This window comes from Anomalospiza imberbis, chromosome Z (genome assembly GCF_031753505.1).
Source record: "Anomalospiza imberbis isolate Cuckoo-Finch-1a 21T00152 chromosome Z, ASM3175350v1, whole genome shotgun sequence".
NCBI lineage: Eukaryota > Metazoa > Chordata > Aves > Passeriformes > Viduidae > Anomalospiza > Anomalospiza imberbis.
The window spans coordinates 60,897,044-60,920,412 of record NC_089721.1 but is presented as its reverse complement, the minus strand read 5'-3'; the positions used below and the strand labels follow the sequence as shown (position 1 = coordinate 60,920,412).

Below are 23,369 nucleotides of genomic sequence, written 5' to 3'. Positions count from 1 at the left end.
GCTAGCAAGCTCACAAACTGCCTGCACTCTCAATGTCTGCCAGCCTTCCTCACTCTCTGCTTTCTCAGCTCAGACAGTTGAAGAGCGTCTGAGCATTAAGATGAGCAGGTTTATGATGCTGGCTTGGTACAGCACGGCAATTCCCTGCAGTGAAAAGCAACAAATAAAGACCTCTCTCCTGGAAACAAGTGCATGAGGAAGTGTCAGAGAAGAAGCTGGTTTTTGAAACAAGAAATGCTTATGTTATATTTTGGTATTTTTTAACACAGTTTAGTGTTTAGCTAGTAAAAAATACCTAGGCCTAAGGTAAATAAAGCCAGTGTCACTGAACACCAGGCACCTGCAGGTAACTCACTTAAAAATGACGTCTTTGGCTTAGAGAAAGGAAAGATGTGAGGCAAGGAGTCTATGAAGATAAAAAAATACTTTACTAGGATATTTTAGGAAGGTTATTTTAGTATAGTCATATGTCATGGAAAAATGTAGCTACATTTCCTACTTCATTGTAATTGTTTATCACCATTGCTCGCAGGGACATAGGAAGAGAGGATTTCTGCAGCATGAGAAATTCTCAGTAGGATAAAGACCATGTGACTAAAGAAATCTCGTTAGCACTAGGCAGATCAAGCAAGCAAGGAAGACTGAAAGGAGTTGGAGTCACCACCTGCATGCTGAATATAATGTACTAATGTCATGGAGAAGCAGTAGCTAAGCAGGAAAGGGGACAGTCTGGTTTCTTGCAGTTGCAAGGAGGAGTTGCTGGATTCCCTGGTAACCAAGATGCAAACATTTGATTGTTTTGCATCATTCTGGATGGGATGCTTTGGCACCTGATAGGAAGTCAGCTTACACAACAGGCAGTTTCCTTGGTAGGGGCACTGACAATGTCTGTTTGCTGTTTCCAGTCATCATTAAATCTAGAAAAACCTAGTATCACTGGGTTCCCTGTTCATTACCTCTCTAAAAATAGCTAAGGCTGTAAGGAAGAGCAGGATAGAGATAGGAAAAAAAGTGGGATTAAAGGAGGGTAAAAGATAAGCAAATAAGTGGGTAAAATTGTAGGGAGGAAAGATTATGGTTAGTTTTCATGTGTCATGAAAAGATGTTTCTTCCGCTAAGCCCTGATTTGGTTCCTTCTCTCAGTGCCTGCTCTGAAGGCTAGATGACTGGCATTACTCTAGCTTGTGGAGTCTGCTGACATTTGGGGGCAATTTCAGTCACTAATATTACCAGAATCAGTCCGTCTACATAAGTAGTTTTAGAAGTTTTCCTTGAGGTTTTACTCTTCTTCATTCACATTTTAACCAGTTCATTTAGACTGAATGAAAAACTTACCTTGGGTGAGCATCCCATGATTTGTTATAATCAGCAGCACATATGGGGTTCATGCTCAGTGACTTCAGTTTATGGCTGCAGCTCTGAAAGAACCTGCCTGGGTAAGTGCACAAATGCAGCTCCAAAGCCAAGGCTTTCTTAAGCAGGAATGACTAGTTACATCTCTGTACAACCCTGTGCAGAGAAAGAGGGATATTGCTACTAAACTGTGTAAGCTTTGAGTGCCAGGCTCTGGGGGAAACTAACAAGCAGCTTCTTTCTTCAATTAGTTCTTGCTCTGCAGCTCTGCTTCCCCTTCAAAAGCAAGTAATCTCATACTGCGGCAAGTAACAAGTCTGCAGTCTACAGAAACAAACCAGGCTTTGGTTCCCTACAGCTCACCAGCTCAGGGGTTATCAGGGGTTATCTTCTTCAGTGATCCCTGGTTGCCTCAATCTCAAATCCCATAAGCTCTGCAAGCAGGGTTTCCAAAATAGCTAAATCTGAAAGCAGACTTCTGTGCATGTGTGCACACGTGTGTGTGTGCACAGACAATCAATGATTTTATGTGGATAAAGCTATTGAATTATTTCTTAACATTTTTTTTTTATGTGAAGAAATTCCTGTTTAGTCTCAGATTTCAGAAGCTGGGTTTACAATGCAATGCTTCTGCTTTGTCTTTTGCCTCAGCAACTACAAATCTCTGGAGGCTTTGTAGTGCACCAGAATGCGGGAGGAAGAGTCACACTTCAGCAGACAGTCTTTTATAACCTTTTCTGATGTTATACTGTGTCTTAAATACAGCAGAGACCTGACATACATTCAAATTGCCATGTACTAAAGAACGGAGAAATTATAGGAGAGAAAAAATTACAATGTGTCCTTCTGAATTTCTAAGTACATCACAGTGCTTTCAGAGTGTCAGATCACCTTGGGAAGTCTAGTTTTTTATTACAACTTCAGTTAATTTTGAATTAATTCTTCCTCACACCCCTTGCATGTAAAAATGATTGCTTTTGCTTATACATGTCAATTTTGCCACTGTCCATATTCGTGCTCCACTTGGGTCTTCCCCAATACAATATTAAATGTATTAGGGACAAGTTTAAGAGTTATCACATTACAGAAAAAAAGATGCTTGTTTAAATCATTGGCATGAGGCGTTCACATATCTGACATTGTCAGTGTCAGAAGAGATGTGCAGGTTTCACATAAACACACATATTCAGATGTGAAATCCTTTTAAATTAGGCCCAGAGAGGGAGAATAACTGAGGCAGTTCAAAAAGCAAGGTGGTGAGCTGCAGATACCCAGAACTTATCAACAGCAGGTAAACAGGCCTGAGAGCAAAACTACAAGGGAATTATTCAAAATAAAGCTAAGTAAGAGAATGGAAAAATTGAAAAAAAAACTGAGAAAACTTACTGCATATTTTCAAACTAGAGGAGAAGGGAAGATAGGGCCTGTTTTTCTAACCAAATTGTGAAACATAAGTGAAAGAATCAGGAGAGAAGGAGCTGGGGAAGCAGACATGCTGAATGCTGACTAATGGGCAGTGTTTCACTAAGTGGTGGCAGAGGACACAGACTGTTGGAAGGGGTGTGCTCCTCCCTCATGGGACACACCAATTTTTTATCTTATCTACTTTTTACTAGTTACCTCAGTGAAGCAAGGCCTGAGGGATGCCAGAGTGACTAACAATATCACCTGGTTGCTTTAAATGTTGGTGGCAAAGACACTCACCAAAATGTGTTCCTACTGGTTCCTCCATTTGTCTGTTGAAGACAAGGTTTGGTTGGCTTTCAGTCTGCTGATTTCTGAGCAGATTTGGGAAAATGCCTCTAGAGAGGGATTTGCACAGAGATTCCTTCTTCTTCCTCAACACACAGAGATGTAAATTTGCTTGAGTGGCTCTTCACAACAGCAGCAGTAGCAACGTGGTCTCCTGTAGGGAAAGATGCAAATTCATCTCCCACAGGGATGGGTTGTACTGTGTTCTAAAATGTGTGCTGGCTCTGATGAAACAAAAGCCTTCTGAAACACATGTAGTGCACTATATTGCACCTTTCCAGACATTCTGGCATGAACCTTTAACCTTCCAAAGGCTATTTAAGTCAGCCAGTACCCCTTGACATAAATTGGTGCACGCGACACTGATTGTGTGCTTACAAACTGGGAAGCACACAAAAAATTCCTCTGAATGCTCATGAAATCACCAGGTCTCAGGGCATAAATGTGTTATGCACAACAGAGGAGGCTATACCCAAGAGCTTGTAAAACAGCCACAGCAGTGCACAGCAGTGATTGTCAATATATTATGTTGTAACATGCTTGTAGACTCACAGACAGACAGATTTAAAGTCTTGTACAATGTTCAGGATTCTTCCTGTATTTGACCCCTGCAGTTAAGTGCTACAGTAATGGACTTGAAAGCATGTTGCTGCAAGAACTTGCCAAATGGTGATGGTACTCACTAAATACCCAGTGATAGGTCCCAGGGAGTCTGAATCACATGCTAGATGCTGTTTTTTATGTCTGTAGAGAAACTCTTTTTCCTGAACACAGAAATTCTGATCTTCTGTGGGAATTTGAAGGTTTGAATGATGGCAGAAAGATGCAGCTTGGGGAGTTTCCACTTACTGAAAGGGAAAGTAAGCTTTACACATGAAATAAAAAGAAGACATTTCTTAGATGCTGTTTTGTGATGCATAAACATTGCCTACATTAGGTTGCTTTATATTCGTTAGGCAACCTTTCCTAGTTTCTGGTTGGAGAGTCTAACTAGTTCAGGGTTTAAAGAAGAGGAAAAATACCCATAAAAAGCAAAAAATACAGCTTGTCTTGGACGTACAAATAATGCAACTTTAAGGCATATTACCTAAAGCCATTTTAAAGTTTAAATACAATGGCCCAAAGATGCTTTTTGCCATGTCCTACTGTTTCAAGCAACATTCCTTGCATGTTTTTTCTGAATTTCATTGCACTGCTTATAATCAGCTGAAGTTAATTACTGAATACTAATTTTCATGGGCCTTCAGAGTGGTGGTTCTGCAAATAAACAAGTGAATAGTGTCTGCAAAAATGAAACTTCTTTTAAAAATAATGGTTTTGGATCATATCAAGAAATGAAAATGCTATCAGTATTTTCAGTAGAAGCATGAAGTGGTAAAAGTGGCCAGAAAAAGCACTCAGGTAGCCTAAAGGTAGCATAGTGCTCAGGGATGCTCATACATAAAGAGCATGAATCCATAGGACTCAGGCTCCTTGACTTTTTTTCTCTATATTTGCAGATGCTAGGAAAAGCCAAATACAAAGCTTTTATCCTGAACCCACTCACACATGCTTCTCACATCACAGCAACTTTGCCTTGTGGCAGGTGTTGCAAAGCCCAGAATTAACAGCTGGCCAGTGAAACTGGCAGTAAAACCACAAATTGACCAACTGCAGCAGGAAAACACTTCTCAAAGCACAGTACAACACATTTGGCCTGTGTTTGCACAAAACAGGTCATGCTTTGTGCTGAGGGGAAAGACCCAGTGGGAAAACCACCCTGGAATCTGCTCACATGGCTCCTGCAGGGTCACACGGGAGCACAGGCACACGGCTGTGGGTGGGTGGTGGCCGCAAACAGGTGCCGTGCCAGCAGCAGACTGTGGCAGCGCAGCTTTGTCCCGAATGACCACAAGGAGACATGTCCAGGTGTAAGTGGAATGCAGCTGGCAGGGGGCTGTGCTGGTTAGATTAGGGAAAAGGTGCCACTCGCAGGTAAGGCCAAGGACTTGTGTACACTGCAGGAACGTGTGCCACATCTTTCTAGCACAGTGGTGGGCCACACAAAAACTGCCTGGGTAGAAATGAGGAGCAGTTTTCTTTGGGAGAATAAAATTTGGAGGCTATCTTCCTATTTCAGTACACATAGCGAGACCAGCACTTTGCAGAGTGTCTTCAGTTTTCTTTTTCAGAAAATTAAAGTTTAAAACTTACTTCTCCTCATCCTCTGACATGATCTGCCTACCATAGTCCATTTCCATTCCAACGGAAAGATTAAGAGAAACCACTATTCAGTTTTATTAAGAGGGGTGTGTTTGTGTGGGGAAAGATTCTGCTTGCCAAACACCCGCAAAAGCCACTGTCCGGGACTCCTTCCTCACCTGCCAAGCACTCTTTGCTGCAGCGATCCATCAAACCTCCCTTCCCCTCCCGCCGGGGAACGCGGGGTCGGGACGAGGGGTACGAGTTGGGTCGCAGGTGTGGGACGCGGGATCGGTATGCGAGAGTGCCAAGCGGGGGCTGGAATGCACACACCGGACGCGCAATGGGACGTGGGCCCCGCGGGCGGATTGCGGAGGTGGGGCGCGGAGCTCGGGGGTGGGTCCAGGAGGAAGGACGCGGAGGCCGGAGGTGGGCCCGGAGGCGGATCCAGTCCTCTGATCTAATACGGGATGCGGAGGCAGGAGGCGGGATGCGGAGGCGGGAGGCGGGTCCGGGAGGCGGGTCCGGGAGGCGGGTCCGGGAGGCGGGAGGCGGGTCCGGGATGCGGAGGCGGGAGGCGGGTCCGGGAGGCGGGTCCGGGAGGCGGGTCCGGGAGGCGGGAGGCGGGTCCGGGAGGCGGGTCCGGGAGGCGGGAGGCGGGTCCGGGATGCGGGTCCGGAAGGCGGGTCCGGGAGGCGGGTCCGGGAGGCGGGAGGCGGGTCCGGGAGGCGGGTCCGGGAGGCGGGTCCGGGATGCGGGTCCGGGAGGCGGGTCCGGGATGCGGGAGGCGGGTCCGGGAGGCGGGTCCGGGAGCAGGGTTGTGGGGGAAGAACGAGGGGCTGTACTTCCGTTTGGGGGTTGCCGTTACGCGCTCGCGGAGGGGCTGCCGGGCCGCTGGCCAATAGCGAGGCTTGGCGGAAGCGCGCGGTGGTCGGTGGTTGGCGGACGGCGGGCCGGAGGCGGGGCCATGCGGGAGGGGCGGGGCCATGCGGGAGGGGCGGGGCGCCGCAGGTGTCGCCCCGTAGAGCCGGCGCGGCGCCGGCCGGGGCGGGTGGTGCCGGTGCTGCTGCTGCTGTCGCCGGTGCCCAGCCAGGATGCGGCTGCGCTCGGGGGTGTTCGCCTCCTCCTGCCTCCTCGTGCAGGCCTTGGGCGTCGCGCTGTTCCTCCGTGGCTTCTTCCCGCTGCCCGTCAGGTCCGTGCCCCGCAGAGAGGCCCGCGCGGACGCTCCCGCCGAGCCGGCCCCGCCCGGCCCAGGTAACGCGAGCAGCTGCGCACCCCATGGCTCGGTGTCACGGAACATCCTTCTGTAGCGCTCTCGTGTTCCCAGACCAGCTTCCCGGGTAGTTTAGATCTTAACTGGTTTTCACGTAGCAGGAAGGGATACCTGCTCGCAGTCGGAAAGCCTCAAGCGTCAGCTGTCACTTTTTTGCAGGGTGTGTTTTCCTGTCGTTTTGTTTCCCTTTTCCTGACTCTGATGGAGCCGTGATACCCGGTCGTGTTCAATGGCAGGTTGTTTGCATTAAATGATGCCGCCTCAGCTAAAACGCCACACGCGTTTCTTGTGATTATTCGCTGGCTGTGTTGTGTCCGAGATTCACTGTTTCTGTGGTGTCTGAGTGCTTTAATGCCGCCTCAGTGAGACTTTTAACACCTCAGTAGTGACAAAGATACTGTAGTAATGCAGGTTGTAATATGTACAGTATTGCCGTCCATCACCGTTTCTGTGAAATCACTGTCTTTACAAGTCCTGCTCCATTCCAGAGCTGAATTTGTGAAACCAGAATTTTCAAGAATCTTTTTAAGGAGCCTTATAGGATGTGCTAATAAAGTACTTGACTCATATGTTCAGTCACAAGTTGTATTAAAGTAATGTAAAGAGGACTGTGTAGTTGAGGGACTGTTTTTCACCAGTTTGGAGCTCGTGGGATGAAACTTCAGGTTCACTTGGCAGCTGGATTGAATAACATTTTGCTCATACCGAGCTCTTGATTGGGACACCAAGTTATGGTTAACTTTTTGGAGCAGGACTGTAACTCCCAGACTGGGTCTTCAGCTGCTTGATATTTACTGTTAATTCTTCTGAAGTGTGTGATGTTGTGCCTATAGGGACGGGCTTACTTAAATTTTGAGATGCAGTGAAGAGAACAGAAGTTTGTGTGATACAGAGTGTGATGTGCTGGTATTGGTCAAGCAGGAACACTGAAAGAATCTAATCTGGTAACAGATGGAGTGGTTTCTGCTGGAAGGCAGGTTGATTGATTTTTAGCTGGAGTTTACCAAGACTGTCACAGATATTTGATAGGCTGCTGTGAGTGAAGTATTGCATTCACATGTGTTTATTAGCAGAAGACTAATGTAGAAAGAGACTGTTTGGGTGGGAAGGAGATGTCATACAATTTGGTTTTGAAAGGAGTAGTTTGTGTTAAAGAGTGGACGTGTGTGCCACCAGGGCTCTACAAGCAGTTTAAATTTAGGCATGTCATGAGCAAGCCTAGGTGTAGTAGGCAAAAATGGAGTGACATTAGAAAAATACTTTCTGTAGTACTTGGTTATGATGTGCTTACAGAGTGATGTCTGGATGATAAGGTCTAAAGGCAGGGTAGTGCTTACTAAACCATGATGCAGAAGGTTTTCAACCTACTTTAGACCTATTCAGAAAAGAATATTTCTCCAGTGCTTCTTTAACTCCTGAATGTTTCCCTTTGTGAACAGTCCTGACTGCTGTTGAGTGCATGCTGTCTTGGCTGCGAGAAGGCTGTGATACTGAATGCTTGCAGCACATTATTGTAATAAGTTCTTGATAGAGAATGTGTGGTTTTCTTCACAGAAGTTCAGGTCCATTTAGAGTAACTGTTTTCCAAGTAAACCTGGTAGAGATAAATAAGCATGCTTCAGGGCAAGGCTTGTACAATGTCTTGCTTTAGCTATCTTACAGTAAGTATTTTCACATGGCTTGTAAATGACTCCAAATTAATTTGAACTTCTCAACACTTTGTCTTTCTTATAAATCACACTGCAGGAGGAAGTTAGGAGTAGGGCATATGTGTTTGTGATCTGAACAATTTTGGTGTCCAGCAATTTTCTTTCACTAAACAGTGGATAGGGGAAAGATGTAACTACGAGAACATCTGGTGTGCCTTCTTGTTTTTAATGGAGAGCCAAAGCATGCCGGATAAGTTGATAATTCAAGTCCTGGAAAAAACAAAATTATCAGTTTAATTAGGATTGCTTGCAGTCAGCATTTTGTTGTTGTGATTTCCTTCTTCTCCCTGCTGTGCCCTCCTCTCCCATTTCCTGATCTGGAAAAATCACTAGCAGTAACTAGTCTGTGAATGTCAGTTTATTGATGCTTATATGTGTACCCCAAAATAAAAGTTCTGGGGTTGTTTTTGATGTTGCTGTTTTAGACACACCATTATCTGCGACCATTCCAAGTTGTCATCCTTTTTTGCGGAAAAAACCTTTACTCTCAAGGACTGTAAAACCCCTAACTTTATATAATGCATGTACTGAGCAGTCGATTCAACATAATGGTGTCTTGATAGAGGCTTGTGGGTAGGATATATTCTGCTTCCATTTTGCCCTTACGTGTTTTTTCCTGATAGGGAAATGAGACCTGTAGAGGTTGGAGCAAAAATGCTGCTGTAAGACCTGAATGCCACCTTGTGGACCAAGTTCAATGCAGATAAAGAGTTGCTGTGGCCAGAATTAAGTCCATGCAAGAGAAAGAGGTGGGCTTGAAGGCATGGCGTTGCCTATTACTTGATGCACAGCAGCATTTTCCTGTACCCACCTGTGTGTTCAGGGAATTCTGGAATTGGATTTGGCCCTGCAGCTGCCATCACTGAAGTAGTCTGTCATATAGTCTTTTACCTTGAAGGGAGTGAATGTACATAAATCTGTTTCATACAAGTTTCAGTGAAATTGTCTCTTTCTTTGTAATCTTTCTATTATCTTATGGTGAGATTTCATACAGAGGCACTGTTTATGTTGTCATGTGCAAAATTGGGTATTAGCACAGGTGAATGCTATGTCTTTTTTTCTAACAGAAGTTGTCTGTCAGATACAGTTAGCTCAGCTTTACTGTAGTAAAAGGAGAGGAGGTAGCAGCTATTCCTTCTTATTACTTTGAACACTCTCCATTTCAAAGCTTTTACTTAGTTTTCCCAATTTCATGTCACACATTCCTTTCATATCTTGTTTTACTTCCTGGAGGTGGTATTGGAGTTGTTGTTGTGTTATTCCTGTGCTGGATGGCTTGAAAACTCATCTTCCTCAGATTACTTCTCAGGTTTGCTGTTTGCAGCTTCTTGTTTCTGTGTGTAGAATTAATAAAGAAGTTGAAAGCTCTCATTTATGTGGTGAAGTTGTCCTTTAACTTCTGTATCCTTTTCAGTAAAATTTGTTGATGAGTTATATATGCCCTGTTTTTGTTGCTTAGGAATAGTTTCTAACTGGACCAAGATTCCTCCACCGCTTTTCAAAAAAGTTGTCATTGTGTTGATAGATGCTTTGAGAGATGACTTTGTGTTTGGATCCAAAGGTAAACAGTTTATGCCTTATACTACTCAAGTTGTTGAAAAAGGGACTTCCTACAGTTTCATTGCTGAAGCCAAGCCACCCACTGTGACTATGCCTCGAATTAAGGTAAGTGGGATTTTTTCCTATCTTTTCATTGGAGAAGCTTTTGAAGTATCAGTTGTTTCATATGCTTGGAGTTGGCATAAAGGATGTGTGTGGTGTTAGTGCAATCTATGTATGGCTGAATGTCTCTTTGCTGTAGTAGTGCAGTTAATAGACTCCTGATTTGCCATGGGCAAGAGGTTAAGGATAGATAAGGCCCTAGTCCAGGCTTAAATGATTGACATAGCCTTTTTATTTGTAATCATGGGAAGGCAGTAATCTCTTAGTTGTCCAGTTTTCCAGTTGTCTTCTATCTAGGATAATTTTTATTGTATTTCTCTGTATTCTTGTAATTTCTGAGAGACAATCCAGTTTAGTATAAAATTGTTTTTTCATAGGGATGTTTCTGAAGAGTTTAAAAAGGGAATTCTGCCAAGTTCCAGGTAAATAAAAGATGAATTTTGATGGTGTCATCAAAATACTAGATCATCCAGGCTTGTCAGTGGTAGATCCGAGTAACAACTCTGTGCACTGAAGAGGCTGAGGGAGTGATGACTGGTAGGTCAGTTAGCAGGAGAGTGAGAGAGTGAGGGAGAGGCAGTCTGGTAACTTTATAGGTGGACTTCAGTGCTTCTTCTGGAAGTTTCTTACTTACTGTTTTGAAGGTACAGTTGTTGTTAATGTGGAGTCAGTTTACTTACACCTGAATTGTCTTTTGGTGGTTTAATGACCAGTAAATGAAACAAACTTCAGCTGTTTGTTTGATGAAAAGACTGAAAGTCTTTTTTCTGTTCATTAATTGAGACAGTAATATTTTTACCTTCTGTAAAGCAGTTATCACGGACGTCAGCTAGCACTGTGTTGGGGCAGATGAGGTTATGTGGCAAGACAGCTTGTGTTCTTTTACTTTGTTATGTTTCCTTACAAAAAACATGATTTGTCTGCCATCTGGCTTATTGCTTCCTCCCTTTGCTACTGTTTTCTGAGCACTGGAAGTTTCCTGTTTAATGTGTCTCTTTTCTTCTTTCATTAGGCTTTGATGACAGGTAGCATACCTGGTTTCATCGATGTTGTTGTGAACCTCAATTCTCCAGCTCTCTTGGATGACAATCTGATATGGCAGGCAAAAACAGCTGGGAAAAGAATAATATTTTATGGTGATGATACTTGGGTCAAATTGTTCCCAAAGCACTTTGTGGAATATGATGGAACAACATCATTTTTTGTGTCAGACTTTACAGAGGTGAGAGGCTTTGTATGATTCCAAGTTAAATGAAGTGAGTACAAACAAACAGTTTCTTAGAATGAGTGAGTAAATCTGCCCTTGTTCTGAAATATTCACCTGGCAATTAAATAGAAATTGCATTTGTATCTAATTTTGGTGTGGGCACTGTAAAGCTAAGCATTTGAATCCCTCATGCATATGCTGTAAAAAGTGTTGCAATAATACAGTACTCATCAATTTATCATTCTATAACTTACCTAAACATGCCATTTTCTCACAAAACTTGTTGTGGTTGGAAGTTTGACTAGTTGCTTTGTTTAAAAATTCTACTATCCACATTTTCAGTTTGCTGTCAGATATTTTTAGTTTGTGCAATCTTTAATAAGTCCATTAACATATTAGCTTGGTCTGTTAAAAGTATACTTTTATAGTATTGCATCATTTTTGTGATTGCAATGGGGGCAGTGCTTCTTCATGTTGTAAAAGAGGGAGCATAGAAAGTAAGTGAAACAAACTCTAATAATTCTTACTTGGGCCACATTAGAAGAGTAAATGCTTTGACAAATTTTCTTCATTTTTGAACCTTTATGATTTGTAAAACCTCAAGCCATTGATCTGCTGCTACTGACTGAAGTATTTTATTATTTAAGGAAGTTAGAAAGGTCTAATGTGAATTGGAAGACATGGAAGCATTGGTTATGCTGATGAGACTTGCAAAAGCTTCTACCTGGAGTAAAAAGTACGAATGTTCTACTAGATCTGTGGTTATGTGGCTCCCAAGCTCTTTATGCAGTCCTTATAGTGTCTTAATATAGTCTTAAACACACAGCTTTTTATAGTTCTTTTGGCAGTTATATACAGACTCAACAAAATAGTATCACATGGGAAATATTGTAGGGATTTTTAATAACTGAAGAGAGTATATGCAACTAAAAATGTATTGTCAGTCTAAGCAGGAAAACAGTTGAGTTAGGCCCCAAATAGCACTTTTCAAACAGTTTTTCTTTCTCACTGTGTTGTCAGTTCTTTTGCTGAAGAAGTACCATCTTCTTGTGTTTGCACACTAGCAAAAATGGAGTTGAGAGATTAGGGTTTGTTGTACCCCTGAGCTTCCCACCCCTAAATTGAGACTTTTTGTTGTACTTGTGACACGATGTATCACATGTGAAGTGATAGTCTGGAGTATGCAGGGTGAAAGTGACTGAAAAGTTCCTGGAACAGTTTTTAGAAGTTTCTGTGGAAGCTTGGCAAGCCATTTGCCTTGTCTGCGTGTGATCTGGTGCATCCTCACCAGAAAGATTAAATGGGGTGAAGAATCTATTTTTAGACAAATATATTTGACTGCCTGACATTGAACTAATAATTTTTTTTCTTATTAACATTGTGCATGATTGTAATCTCATAAACTTCTATGGAATTTTCATGGTAGTGTAGTTAATTTTTTTTTGCTTTTTAAAAGGGAAATTTTTTTTTTTACCTTATAGTTGTTTTCCTTTTCTTTGAGGTTGATGATAATGTTACCAGACATTTGGATAGAGTGTTAAAGAGAGAAGACTGGGATCTCCTAATACTACATTACCTGGGGTTGGACCATATTGGTCATATGACTGGGCCAAACAGCCCATTAGTGGGACCAAAACTCCGTGAAATGGATAACATACTGAAGAAGATTCATATTTCCCTTCTTTCAAAGGTAAAACAGCTTCTTCTTGGGTCAATGTCTGTTAGTTGTGGACGGACATTAAAATGCTTGTTGGTTGTAGTTGTAGTTCTTTATTCATGGCCTAAAGTGTGTATTCTGTTCTTTGCGTTCCTGGGCCATTTCCCAGTGTAGCATTTTTAAGGAATTGGTGGCTGACCTTAATAACATCTGCTAACAGCCTTTTCTGGGCAGCTGTGGGAAATAACTGCCCTTTGATGTGTGGGAAGAGGAGAGCGATGCCTGCCAAAATTCTCTCATCACTTGTGAATTAAAATGGTTGTTGGTATGCTTTCTAGTAATGAAATTCCACAGGAGTAATGGGCATGTGTAGGTAATGGCTGTGATGTCCAGAATTATGAAGGCATATGTAATTTTTAGATATTTGATAAATTCAAATGGAAGTGGTGGTCTTAATCTGCATTTTTTATGGTAAATGTAGCACAACTGAATCTATTTTTACATTTGTAAATATTGGTTGTCATTTACCTAAGCAGTCTGGATACTGAAATACCAAGTCCTAGTTCCAGGTGGTCTGAAGCTCTTTTTATTGTTTATTTTTAGCTAGTGCAATTCACAATAGCTGATCATGAAATTTTAATAGTATTTTTAGTCAGGTGGATACTATTACATGAAAAGAAAGGTTAAATCCTTTGTGTGGAAGTTCTATGAATGTTACAGTTTTGTTTCTGCTGTTTTTAGTATCTTTGCTTTTACCATTTATATTCAAGCCTTTATCTCTGTATTAGAATACGGACATAATAAAAGCACTCTATTTGTTTTGATAGAATATGTACTGATAATAACTAGAGATGATAAAAAAGTACTTTGTTGTTGAATGACTGTTAATTTTCTGCTGCTTTGATTTGTTAGCTCAAGATTCTTGGACCAGCCTCACTTAAGTTTCTGTTTCTCTTTATTCAGAAACATACACCTCATTCAACATCATTCTTCAACAATCATTAACAATTAATCTTCATTGACTGTCAGATATAAACCCCAAATCAGTCAGTTTTCAATCCCTAAAGCCCATGGGAAACTAGAGACTGTTAGAAACAGCATTATTTTTAATATTGAATTGATATTATGTTAGTATTTACAATATTAATAATTCATCATGTATATTGAAACTTAGTGAAGCTGAAGAAATGAAGAGAGGGAATATTTCTTTATTAATGATGCTTTTCTGGGACTCCTGATTTTCTTCTCATGGTATGATAGCCTTTATTTAATCTTCCACAGAGTTTCTTGTAAATCTGCAAATTCAGTGGGTTTTTTCAAAGCTTTTTTTGTGGTTTTTTTTTTTTTTGCTAAGATACTGACAAGTGTGTTAGATATGAATATGCCTTGACTTTTAAAAATTACTGATTTACACTTAATTGCAGTGATCTCTTATTATCTGCCCCAGGGTGAGCAAGTTTCAAAACTGAAGTTAATTTTGAGACATATTCATGTTTGAAAATGATGAAGATAGTGAAATGATATAAATGAATTGTGTTGGTATGTATGGTAACTTAGATTTTTTTCTTCTGTGATTTGCAGGAGGAAGCTTCTCTTCCCAATTTGTTAGTTGTTTGTGGGGATCATGGAATGTCTGAAACAGGCAGTCATGGTGGTTCTTCGGAAGGAGAAGTGCACACACCACTGCTGTTCATCAGCTCTGCTTTCAGGAAGAGAAGTGGTAAGGATCAAAGAAGCATGACCTTTTTTAGAACTGTCTTAGTTTCAGATGGAATAGAGGTAATTTTCTACTTAGTGGCTGGTTACAGGACTGTTTTTTGGATTCAATATGAGAAATAATGTTATTAACAGAGTGGTGTTTTAGTGTTTACTCTAAATGAAGGACTTTTCTGTTTCCCATGCTCTGCCATTGAGCAGATGGAAGAGGAGCCATTAAGGGGCATAGCAAGGACATCTGACCTGAACTGGCCAAAGGGATATTTCATACCATGGAACATCATCCATTGTATATAAACTGAGGCTGCCAGTCACTCCTTGGGGATGGACTGCACATCGGTCAGCAGGGGGTGACAAATTTTATTGTGAATCACTTGTTTTTCTTGGGTTTTATTCTTCACCCTGTCTTCATTACTATTACTATTGTTATAATATTTAATTTTAGATTATAGCAGTTATTATTGTAAGGGAAAGTGGAGATGGAGAGGAGTAAAACCCAGGAGAAACATGTGATGCACCATGCAATTGCTCACCACCTGCTGATTGGTGCCCAGCCCACTTTCAAGCAACAATCCATAACCTCCAGTCAACTCCTCCAGTTTGTGTGGCTGGCTACGATGCTCTATAGTATGGAGTACTTCAACCAGTTCAGGTCAGCTGCTCCAACTGCTTTCCCTCCCAGCTTCTCATGTTCACTGGCAGAGCACAGGAAGTGGAAAAGTTCTTGGTTTAGAGTAAGCCCTCCTTACCAACAGCTAAAACATCAGTGTGTTATCAACATTATTCTCATACTGATTCCAAAACACAGCCCCTGTACCAGACACTAGGAAGAAAATTAACCCTCTCCCAGCTGAAACCAGGACAAGAACACACTGGCAACTCTTAATTTATATTATGCTAGAATTCTTTTTGAAAAGTGCTTTGGTTTGCTTTACAGTTATTTGGGAAAGCCCAGTCTTTGGTGGCCAGAGTATTTCCTTGGCCTCCATTCTTCTCTCTCAGACAGCTAGGATGGAAGAATGAATGACAGTTTCTCACACAGAGTCCACCAGAAGGAGGAAGAAAGCCCTTGGGAGACTAGAGACTATTGGAAATAGGATTATTTTTAATATTAAATTGATCTGACCCTTGTGAACAGGTGAGAGGTGATGGCACCGATAACATGACTGTTGATTGCTAAGTCTTAAGGATAGAATATAGACCTTGACTGTATTTACTGTATAGGCTAGTTCATTTTATATCATTGATGTGAGTTCACATGTTTCTGAAGCTGATTTTCTACTTCCACATAATGATAAAAAATAAAAGCAAGATAGTTAAAAGCAAGAGGCAATAAAGAAATGGAGTGGTAGAGAATCTTTAGTCTACTTTGTAGAGTTATGCTTAAACAAGCTCCTTGACTGAGTGGATTGGTGGAATGTAGTTATACCAGGAGAGAATATTTTCCCCAAAATAATACTCTCTTCTGCCTTTCATTCTGCCACTTGCTCATTTCCATGTGATTTCTTTTCTTCTAAAACCTCTGTGCAGAACCTTGATTTATTTATCTTGCTGGAGGTTCCTGCAGCATGGTGGTGGTAGATTTTCCTGTTGTTTGTAAACTTGTTGTTGAGCTGCAGTAGAAAGCACTGCTTGAGGAGTCCTTGACCTCTTCTCAGGTTTGTAAACAAAAAAAAGTCAAGAGTGGATCAAAGCTCTTGGCTAAATTTTTATTTTATGAATTTCACTAGCATATGTTGATAGTCAGGCGACAAGAGTATAGATTCTGTAAATGCAGTCTCCTGCTCATTGGAATTAGTTTATCTGAGATTTAACCTGAATGAGCAGTTTTTACAATACAGTAAAATATATCTATTTACCTGTCTTTTGGGATAGAGTTTGTGATTTTTAATGCCTTTGTAAATATCTAGCAGTTTACTTTTCATTGGTGCAGGAATCAGGATTCTAGTGACTGCTCCTTATGATCCTGCTGTAAACAAAATGTACTGTGGTTAATTTGGTAGACCTCAAAATAGTAATCCTGTGGGCTTTTTACATTCAGTATGCTGTCAGGATATTACTTTTACAGCCTTCTACAGAGATGTGTCACCCATGATTGGCTAAATGTGTTTGGTAGTTTGGCTTTTTTTTACCAGTTAAGAACTTGCCTTTAAAGATAAAATCTGAAAACTGCTGACATACAGGCACTCATGCAAAGAGGCTTTGCGTATTATAGATGGCATTCTGTAAAAGTATGGGATTACTTTGAGCTGGATGAGAAATGAGGCAAATTTTAATGCTCTTAAAAGCAGCCTTGAGAGGAATAAAGACTATATAGAATTCTTTCTATATTGCATTTAAGTCAAAACACTCAATGCCTGAAGTTACAAAGAGAATGAAATAAAAGCATATAGAAAAACACCATTACCTAACTAGTTCAGCACGAAAAAGAACAGCTGGTAAAACAATCTTAAACAGAAGGTTCTTTATGTTAATAAAATCATTCATGTCTGTAGATTTCTGTGGGACTGAAGGCTAATCCTGATAACTGCAGTAAATTAATGGAATCTTACACAGGACCCTTTAAAAATCACTGGGTTTGCCTGCATGTAGCCATGGATTTGGAGCCTCAACATTCTTTACCTGATGTCTAATTCTGTTTTCCTGGCAACCCGATATTAAGTAAATCTTGAGCTGTTGTCATTATATTGAGAAGCTTCTGGAATGCTGTCAACATTATTTTAGGTTCTCATTCTTTGTTCATATATTGAATTGACCTACTGTAGTGGTTTCTATTATTTCTAATGTAAAAGTTATGAAACTCTCTTAGGATGTAGGCTGTAATTTGATATTAAGGTGATGTCCTGGACCATCTGTTTTCTTACTTGTACTTGTATAACATTTATGTTGTGTTTACAGTAGTTGTTAGCATTGAAGAGTGACGGTGGCTAAGAATTTAATAAATATTGTATTAGAGCAGCAGAGGATAGCACCTGAAAAAGATCAGTCAGCTCTCTATAGACCACTTAAAATAGCTGATTTAACGCCAGTGAAACAATTTTGAAACTAATAAGGTGCCAGCTGTCTCTGGAGAAATAGAATGGGATTGTTACTGAAATACTTCTTTTCCTCTCTCTTTTTCTTTCTTTTTTTTGTTCATCCTAGCTCCTCTAGCCCAGCCTGAACATGTGCAGCAAACAGATTTAGCTAACACACTGGCAATAGGTCTTGGCCTACCAATTTCAAGAAACAGTGTTGGGAAACTTATATTGCCAGTTGTTGGAGGCAAGACAATGAGAGAACAGCTACGTTTTGTGCACTTGAATGGGTTCCAGCTTAGCAGATTGCTGCAAGAGAATACGCCTGCATATGAAAAAGGTAAATTAGCTAAAAAGGTGTTACAGATATACTAAAAGGAGATTGTTTATAAAACAGTTTGGACTTCTAAATTCAATAGTGTGGCATTGCACTGCAAGTTAGCTATTCTTTTGAGAGCAGTATTCAGAACAGTTGTACTGAATTCAATCTTTACTGCAACCTACTTTGATACACTGCTTCTGAATGCAGTTTTTTTTAATGACTGCTAATATTCCTAGTTGGCAAAGGAGAAAAAATAATGATGGAGTAAGATTAAAGTAAAACTGCCAATGTAGTTAAATCTCAGTGGTTTCATAACTGCTGTTTGTGAGGTGTTCTATATAGGGCACTGACTCTGAGCTATTTGGAGAATCAACACAATGGACTGAATTTTCTAGTTTAAATAAAAAGATGCTTCATGTAAAGCTGGGAGATAATTTAGGGTAAGTTCTCTTTTTATTTAATTTTATGTATTTATTTGGAATGAGAATCTAGAGAACTGCTTATTAAAAATGCATGGGGGTGTGTGTGTATATTTGAAGGAAAGAATAAAAAAAAATAGAAAAAATAAACCAAGCCTAGCAAAATGTGGTATTTCATTAGGAAGCATGATACAAACTGCAGTATAAATAATTAAGGTAATATGATAATTTTTTGAAAAAAAATTGAGTCAGAGGGTGAAGGAGAATATTTTATCACTGGCATTGGAAGATGTTGTCTTGAAGTGACTGTGAAGCTTGTCAATTGATTTGTAATCTGTTGAATTATTAAAATAACTAGATGAGAATGCAGAGCTGTTTTACAACTAGGAATAATTAAAGTGGATAGCAATGTAGATTTTAGCAAAATGATTGTTCTGGGTCAAGAATCAATTATCTTTCAACATCACAGCTTCTAATCATAATTAAACCTTGGATTCTCAACAGAACAAATTCTGCTTGTAGCAACAACATACCTATAGCAGGACCCATGCTCCATCTCTTCTGACTATTTTTTCTGCGCAGATTTCTTCACTTAACCCAGTTGTGGCAAGTGAGGAACTTGCCCTGTTGACGGGGTTTCAGGATATGACTCTGTTGCTGAAAATGCCATCACAAAACTCCATCTGACAGTATTTCTGCAAACACTGATGAAGCAGGCTGGAGTTTCTACCAGCTTCTTGTTTGTATCTTCATTTTTGTGTTTTTTTTTTTTTTTTTTTTTTTTTTTTTTTTTTTTTTTTTTTTTTTTTTCTCTCCTGGGAACAGCTTAATTTTGACTTGTAGCTTTCATCTGAGAAATGAAAGTCAAAATTGCTGAGGATAAAAATGTGAGGATTTTTTATGGTGCTTTCTAGTGACTGCAAACTTAGTAGATGTGTGACCCTACTGGGAAGAGTTTGGGAGGCAAAGCATCCACAATGACTTTCTCTCCTTTCAGTAATGAAGAGTCTCAATAGCATGGTGCAAATCTAGGTCCAAGTCATGGTAGCTTTTTTTACAGAGTCTTAATGTCAATTTCCCCTTTTTCTGTCAAATTCTTAGAGGGATCTTGTTTTTCTTAGAGTGTCCTAGGTGTGCTAGGCTATAGGTTAATGCTTTGGTTTGTTCAGTTAAGACTGGCAGGGAAGCAATATGTTCTGTTTGTTTAGTGTTGTTTGATTTATGTGGGTACTTCAGGCTTAGAAATACTAAAGACAATGTCACTAACTCAGTGACTAATATATGTAACTCAAGAGCATGCATGCATGGACATTTGTTTTGCATGGCTTTTAAGTGAAAATAAATGCAATCCCATTGCAGGCACATACACATCTGTCAGGATTTCCCTGGAAGGAGGCTACATTGCAGAGAAGTTATTATATTCAGTAATCTGATTCATATTCAAGAAGGTTGCCTGCTTTTTTAAAAAAGGAGGGTCCTGGGAACTGCTTAACCAGTCAGCCTCACCTCTGTCCTTGGTAAGATCACAAAACAGATCTTCCTGGAAGACAAAACATGTGGAAGACAAAAAGGTTATTGGAAATTACTGACACTACTTTGCCATGGGCAAATTTGGCCTGGCTGATTTAGTGTCCTTCTATGATGGAGTGAATGCATCAGTGGACAAAATATGTGTCATCTACTTAGATTTCTGTAAGGCCTTTGGCAAGGCCTCCCTGAACATTCCTGCTGCTGTTGTTAGAGTGATATGGTTTGACAAATGGACTCTGTAATGAATAAGAAATTAGCTGCATGTCTGTAAAGTTGATGGCTTCATGTCTAATTGGAAACCAATAATGAGTGGTGATGTAGCAAAAGATGTCTCCATTAACAGTGCTGGCGATGAACGAGATTATCTTAAAATCAACTTCCAGCCTGAATAGTTCTACAGTTCTAAGATTGTAAGTTGGGAATTTGAGGATGGAAAATTGATCTTTATGTGAGAGAGTGGTGACAGGCATGTAGCTGTGCCTGGGAGTGGATGATAAAATAGTTGAGAACTTCTGGGTCAAGATTAGTGCACAGGCCAACATGGGCAATATTTTATAGGTGTCTAGGGCAGACAGTTGGATTGTAAGGAATTCGTAGCTTTTCAGACAACTAGAGGAATTCTTACTTTCACCATCTATGGTGCTCATGTGGTGCTTCAGCTATCCTGTTGCATTTCAGACTAGATAACTGGACAGTTGAGATGGACTGAAAAGTGGCTCACCTGCTGGGTTCATGTGAATGTGATCAGCAGCACAAAGTCCCCCTGAAGGATATTGTGGTCAACCACAGGGCTTGACTCAAGCCAGAACTATTCAACGTCTTCATCAGTGATTTGGCCAGTGGGACATAATGGTGTCTCAGCAGGGGAAGTACACAATAGAAATCTGAGAGAAGTACTTGATGCAATAGGTATATCAATAGACCTATTGATACAATAGGTCTCCTGCCATTCAGAAGCACTTTGATAGGCTGGAGAAATGGGCTGACTGGAATCTCTTAAGGTTCATCAAAGCGAAATGCCAAATCCTACACCTGGGAAGAAGCAATCCCAATGTATCATAGCAGATGGGGTTTTGACTGACTGGAAACAGCTGAAAGGACCACCACAGGGTGACTGGGGACACCAAGTTGAATATCAGGCAGCGGAGCACCCTCATGAAAGGAAGGGCAATAACATCCAAGGTGGCATTAGGAGGACAGTCATCAGCTGGTCAATCCTGCCTCTTGTATCAGCTGTGGTGAGCAGGCATCAGGAGCCTTCGGTCTGGTGCTGGGCTTCTCAGTACCATAATTTAGTGGATATAACATAGTAAGTGATCATGGTCATGAAGGTGATGAAGGGATTGGAACGTCTATCATATGAGGAGGGGCTGAGGGTGCTAGGACTGTTTAGGAGGGGTCTTATCAATGGAGGTACTATATAATAGGAGGGAATAAACAAGATGAGACCAGGGTCTAATTGGTGGTCCTCACAAAAAAATTTGGAGGAAACCTTTTTAGGTAAGATTTGTCAAACACTGGAATGAATTGACAAGAGAGGTTGTGGAGGCTTCATACCTATGAACATTCAAGACCTGACTGGACACAGATCTGAGCAATCTTTAGCTCACTCCGCTCAGAGCCTTTTAATTTCTATTTGTAGAACATCTGAACACACATCAGAGTTGTGCTGAAAGCTCTCGGGCTATATAATTTCTGAATTCCACAGACAAGGTCTTCTGCCAGGTTTTTTGAGTGAAAGAAACCCTGAAAGACAGTTGGAGTCAGTTGGACATCACTCCCATTTACTTAGTTGGACATCACTCCTTGAAATTGCTGCTGCAGTTTCAATCTTTCCAATGCAGATTCTCCTCTAGTAGCAACTAGTGGATCATAACATTTCAGTTCAATGCCAAGAGAAATGCCTATGACTGGAACTTCAGTTTAAAGTGAAAGATATATTTGAAAATGCTTGCAAGGATAGCATAAGCCTTGCTGCTTAAAAAAAAAAAAAAGTTCAATTCCTTAAGGTCAAACCAGTAAGCTCTACTGAAGGGGAAAACATGGCATTCCTGTCCACTGCTGTAATTTACAGCACAGGCGTTAGAGCACCAGCTATTGGGACCATGAGGATGATTACTGAGTTAGGAAAAGGCTCACCCATATTAAGCTATATCGTAAAATATGCATTCATTTTTGGTGGAATATTCGTTTCTTTCTTAACACAATGAGATGAAGTCAGCTGTCAGTTGAGTTGAATTGCTGTCAGATGGGAAGGCAGAATGATTTTAGCAAGCTATTTCATAAAGAAGCCATGGATTTCCCTGAATTCAACTGCTCCAATGTTAAAAGCAAACTGTAACAGTACACAAAAATTTGTTTTCATCTTCAGGTGTTTTAAATATATCTGTTACTAAATAAAGAGCAGAATGAAGGCAGGTCAGTAACTTCCCCCCATGTTTGTTCATATAAACACACATTTTCAAACTAAGAGGTTGCACAACATTTAATGGGACTTTGGCTTTGCTTTATTGAGGTTCAAAAGAATCCTCACACTTAAACAGATCATCAAGTAAATTAAATTTTACATTATAAACTTGAAGGTTGACTAAGGGCTTTGTTATTTAAAACATATATTTTTGAAACATCCAAATAAATTATAATGTGAGGCATTAGGTTTTCTTTTGATAGATGTGGATACATGCAGCTAAAGAAAAAGTCTGAAAAAGGAGAATAAAAATAGCTAGCAAAAATTAAAAAGCTGAGATAAGAATTATCTAAAAACACACTGTTCATACCTCAGTGTGAGATAGCAATGCTTCCCTCATGTTCTGAACTCCTGAACATGTAGTTGAATGATAAATTAGGACCTTTGAAAGACATTTTACAGTGGAATGAAGAGTCATGCTTGAGAGCAGGTTGGCTGGTGTTATTTAAATGAGTGCAAGCTTTTCAATTTGGGACTGATCCTGAACTTGTATTAGATTAAAATAATTTTACTTTTACTGGGACATGTATGTGTTGAAACTGGAGAAATCACTTTTATATTATTCTTTCTTTCCTTATAACTCTTTAAATGTTTGCTGCCTGTGACTGGAACTAAGTGAAATTATTGTCAAACAGATGCTTGCAAACTTATCCATCTGGTTGTGATAAGATGGTAGTGAGGCTGAAGCACAAATTGCTAATATAATACTATGCAAGTAAAACACTGCCAGTGGTTTGTGAAATGTGCAGCTGGGCAAGCTTGCTTTGTATTTTGCTTCATTTTTGACTTCTTATAAGTATTCTGTATGGGAGTGACTTGCTGCTTGTTGCCAAAAATATTACCTGCCTGTTACCAAAATGCTTCTCCAACAACTTAGCATCCCTGACCTTTAATATTTTATGCCTTCTGCATATAAATGTGCCACTGAACTAATATAACTGGAGTTCTCCAATGAAATTTGGCAACCATGGTCTTTTATTCCTGTCTGAAAGGTCTTTAAATCACTCATTCATGAGAGTTCGGCTAAAAGTCATCTTTCATAACATAGACCCAGTGGTTTTGGTGGGCAGTTAGCATGGAAAGGAGTAGATGAGAATGAAATAA

At 40.4% G+C, this 23,369-nt stretch overlaps 1 protein-coding gene and 1 long non-coding RNA gene across 9 annotated transcripts in view; one reads left to right on the top strand and one right to left on the bottom strand.

Moving 5' to 3' along the window:
- Positions 1 to 1,028: 1,028 nt before the first annotated feature.
- On the bottom strand, positions 1,029 to 5,654 carry LOC137464702 (uncharacterized). The gene is made up of 3 exons (XR_010994370.1): positions 5,466 to 5,654; positions 3,058 to 3,259; positions 1,029 to 1,509 (listed from the first exon to the last, which is right to left on the bottom strand). It is a non-coding gene; the product is annotated as an uncharacterized lncRNA (long non-coding RNA).
- Positions 5,655 to 6,324: 670 nt separating this feature from the next.
- PIGG (phosphatidylinositol glycan anchor biosynthesis class G (EMM blood group)) overlaps positions 6,325 to 23,369 on the top strand; it is an 80,021-nt gene continuing 62,976 nt past the window's right edge. For 4 of the 8 annotated variants that reach the window (XR_010994418.1, XM_068176292.1, XM_068176290.1 and 1 more), the window contains exons 1-6: positions 6,325 to 6,540; positions 9,728 to 9,933; positions 10,943 to 11,152; positions 12,639 to 12,827; positions 14,376 to 14,514; positions 17,655 to 17,867. Coding sequence is in view for 7 of the 8 variants with exons in the window: in XM_068176292.1 (XP_068032393.1) it covers positions 6,381 to 6,540; positions 9,728 to 9,933; positions 10,943 to 11,152; positions 12,639 to 12,827; positions 14,376 to 14,514; positions 17,655 to 17,867 (1,117 nt within the window). In the remaining variant the exon portion in view is untranslated. Of the gene's footprint in view, positions 6,541 to 8,908; positions 9,018 to 9,727; positions 9,934 to 10,942; positions 11,153 to 12,638; positions 12,828 to 14,375; positions 14,515 to 17,654; positions 17,868 to 18,850; positions 19,032 to 23,369 lie in introns of those variants that run through there. The other 4 variants (XM_068176288.1, XM_068176287.1, XM_068176294.1 and 1 more) reach the window with 3 other exon arrangements.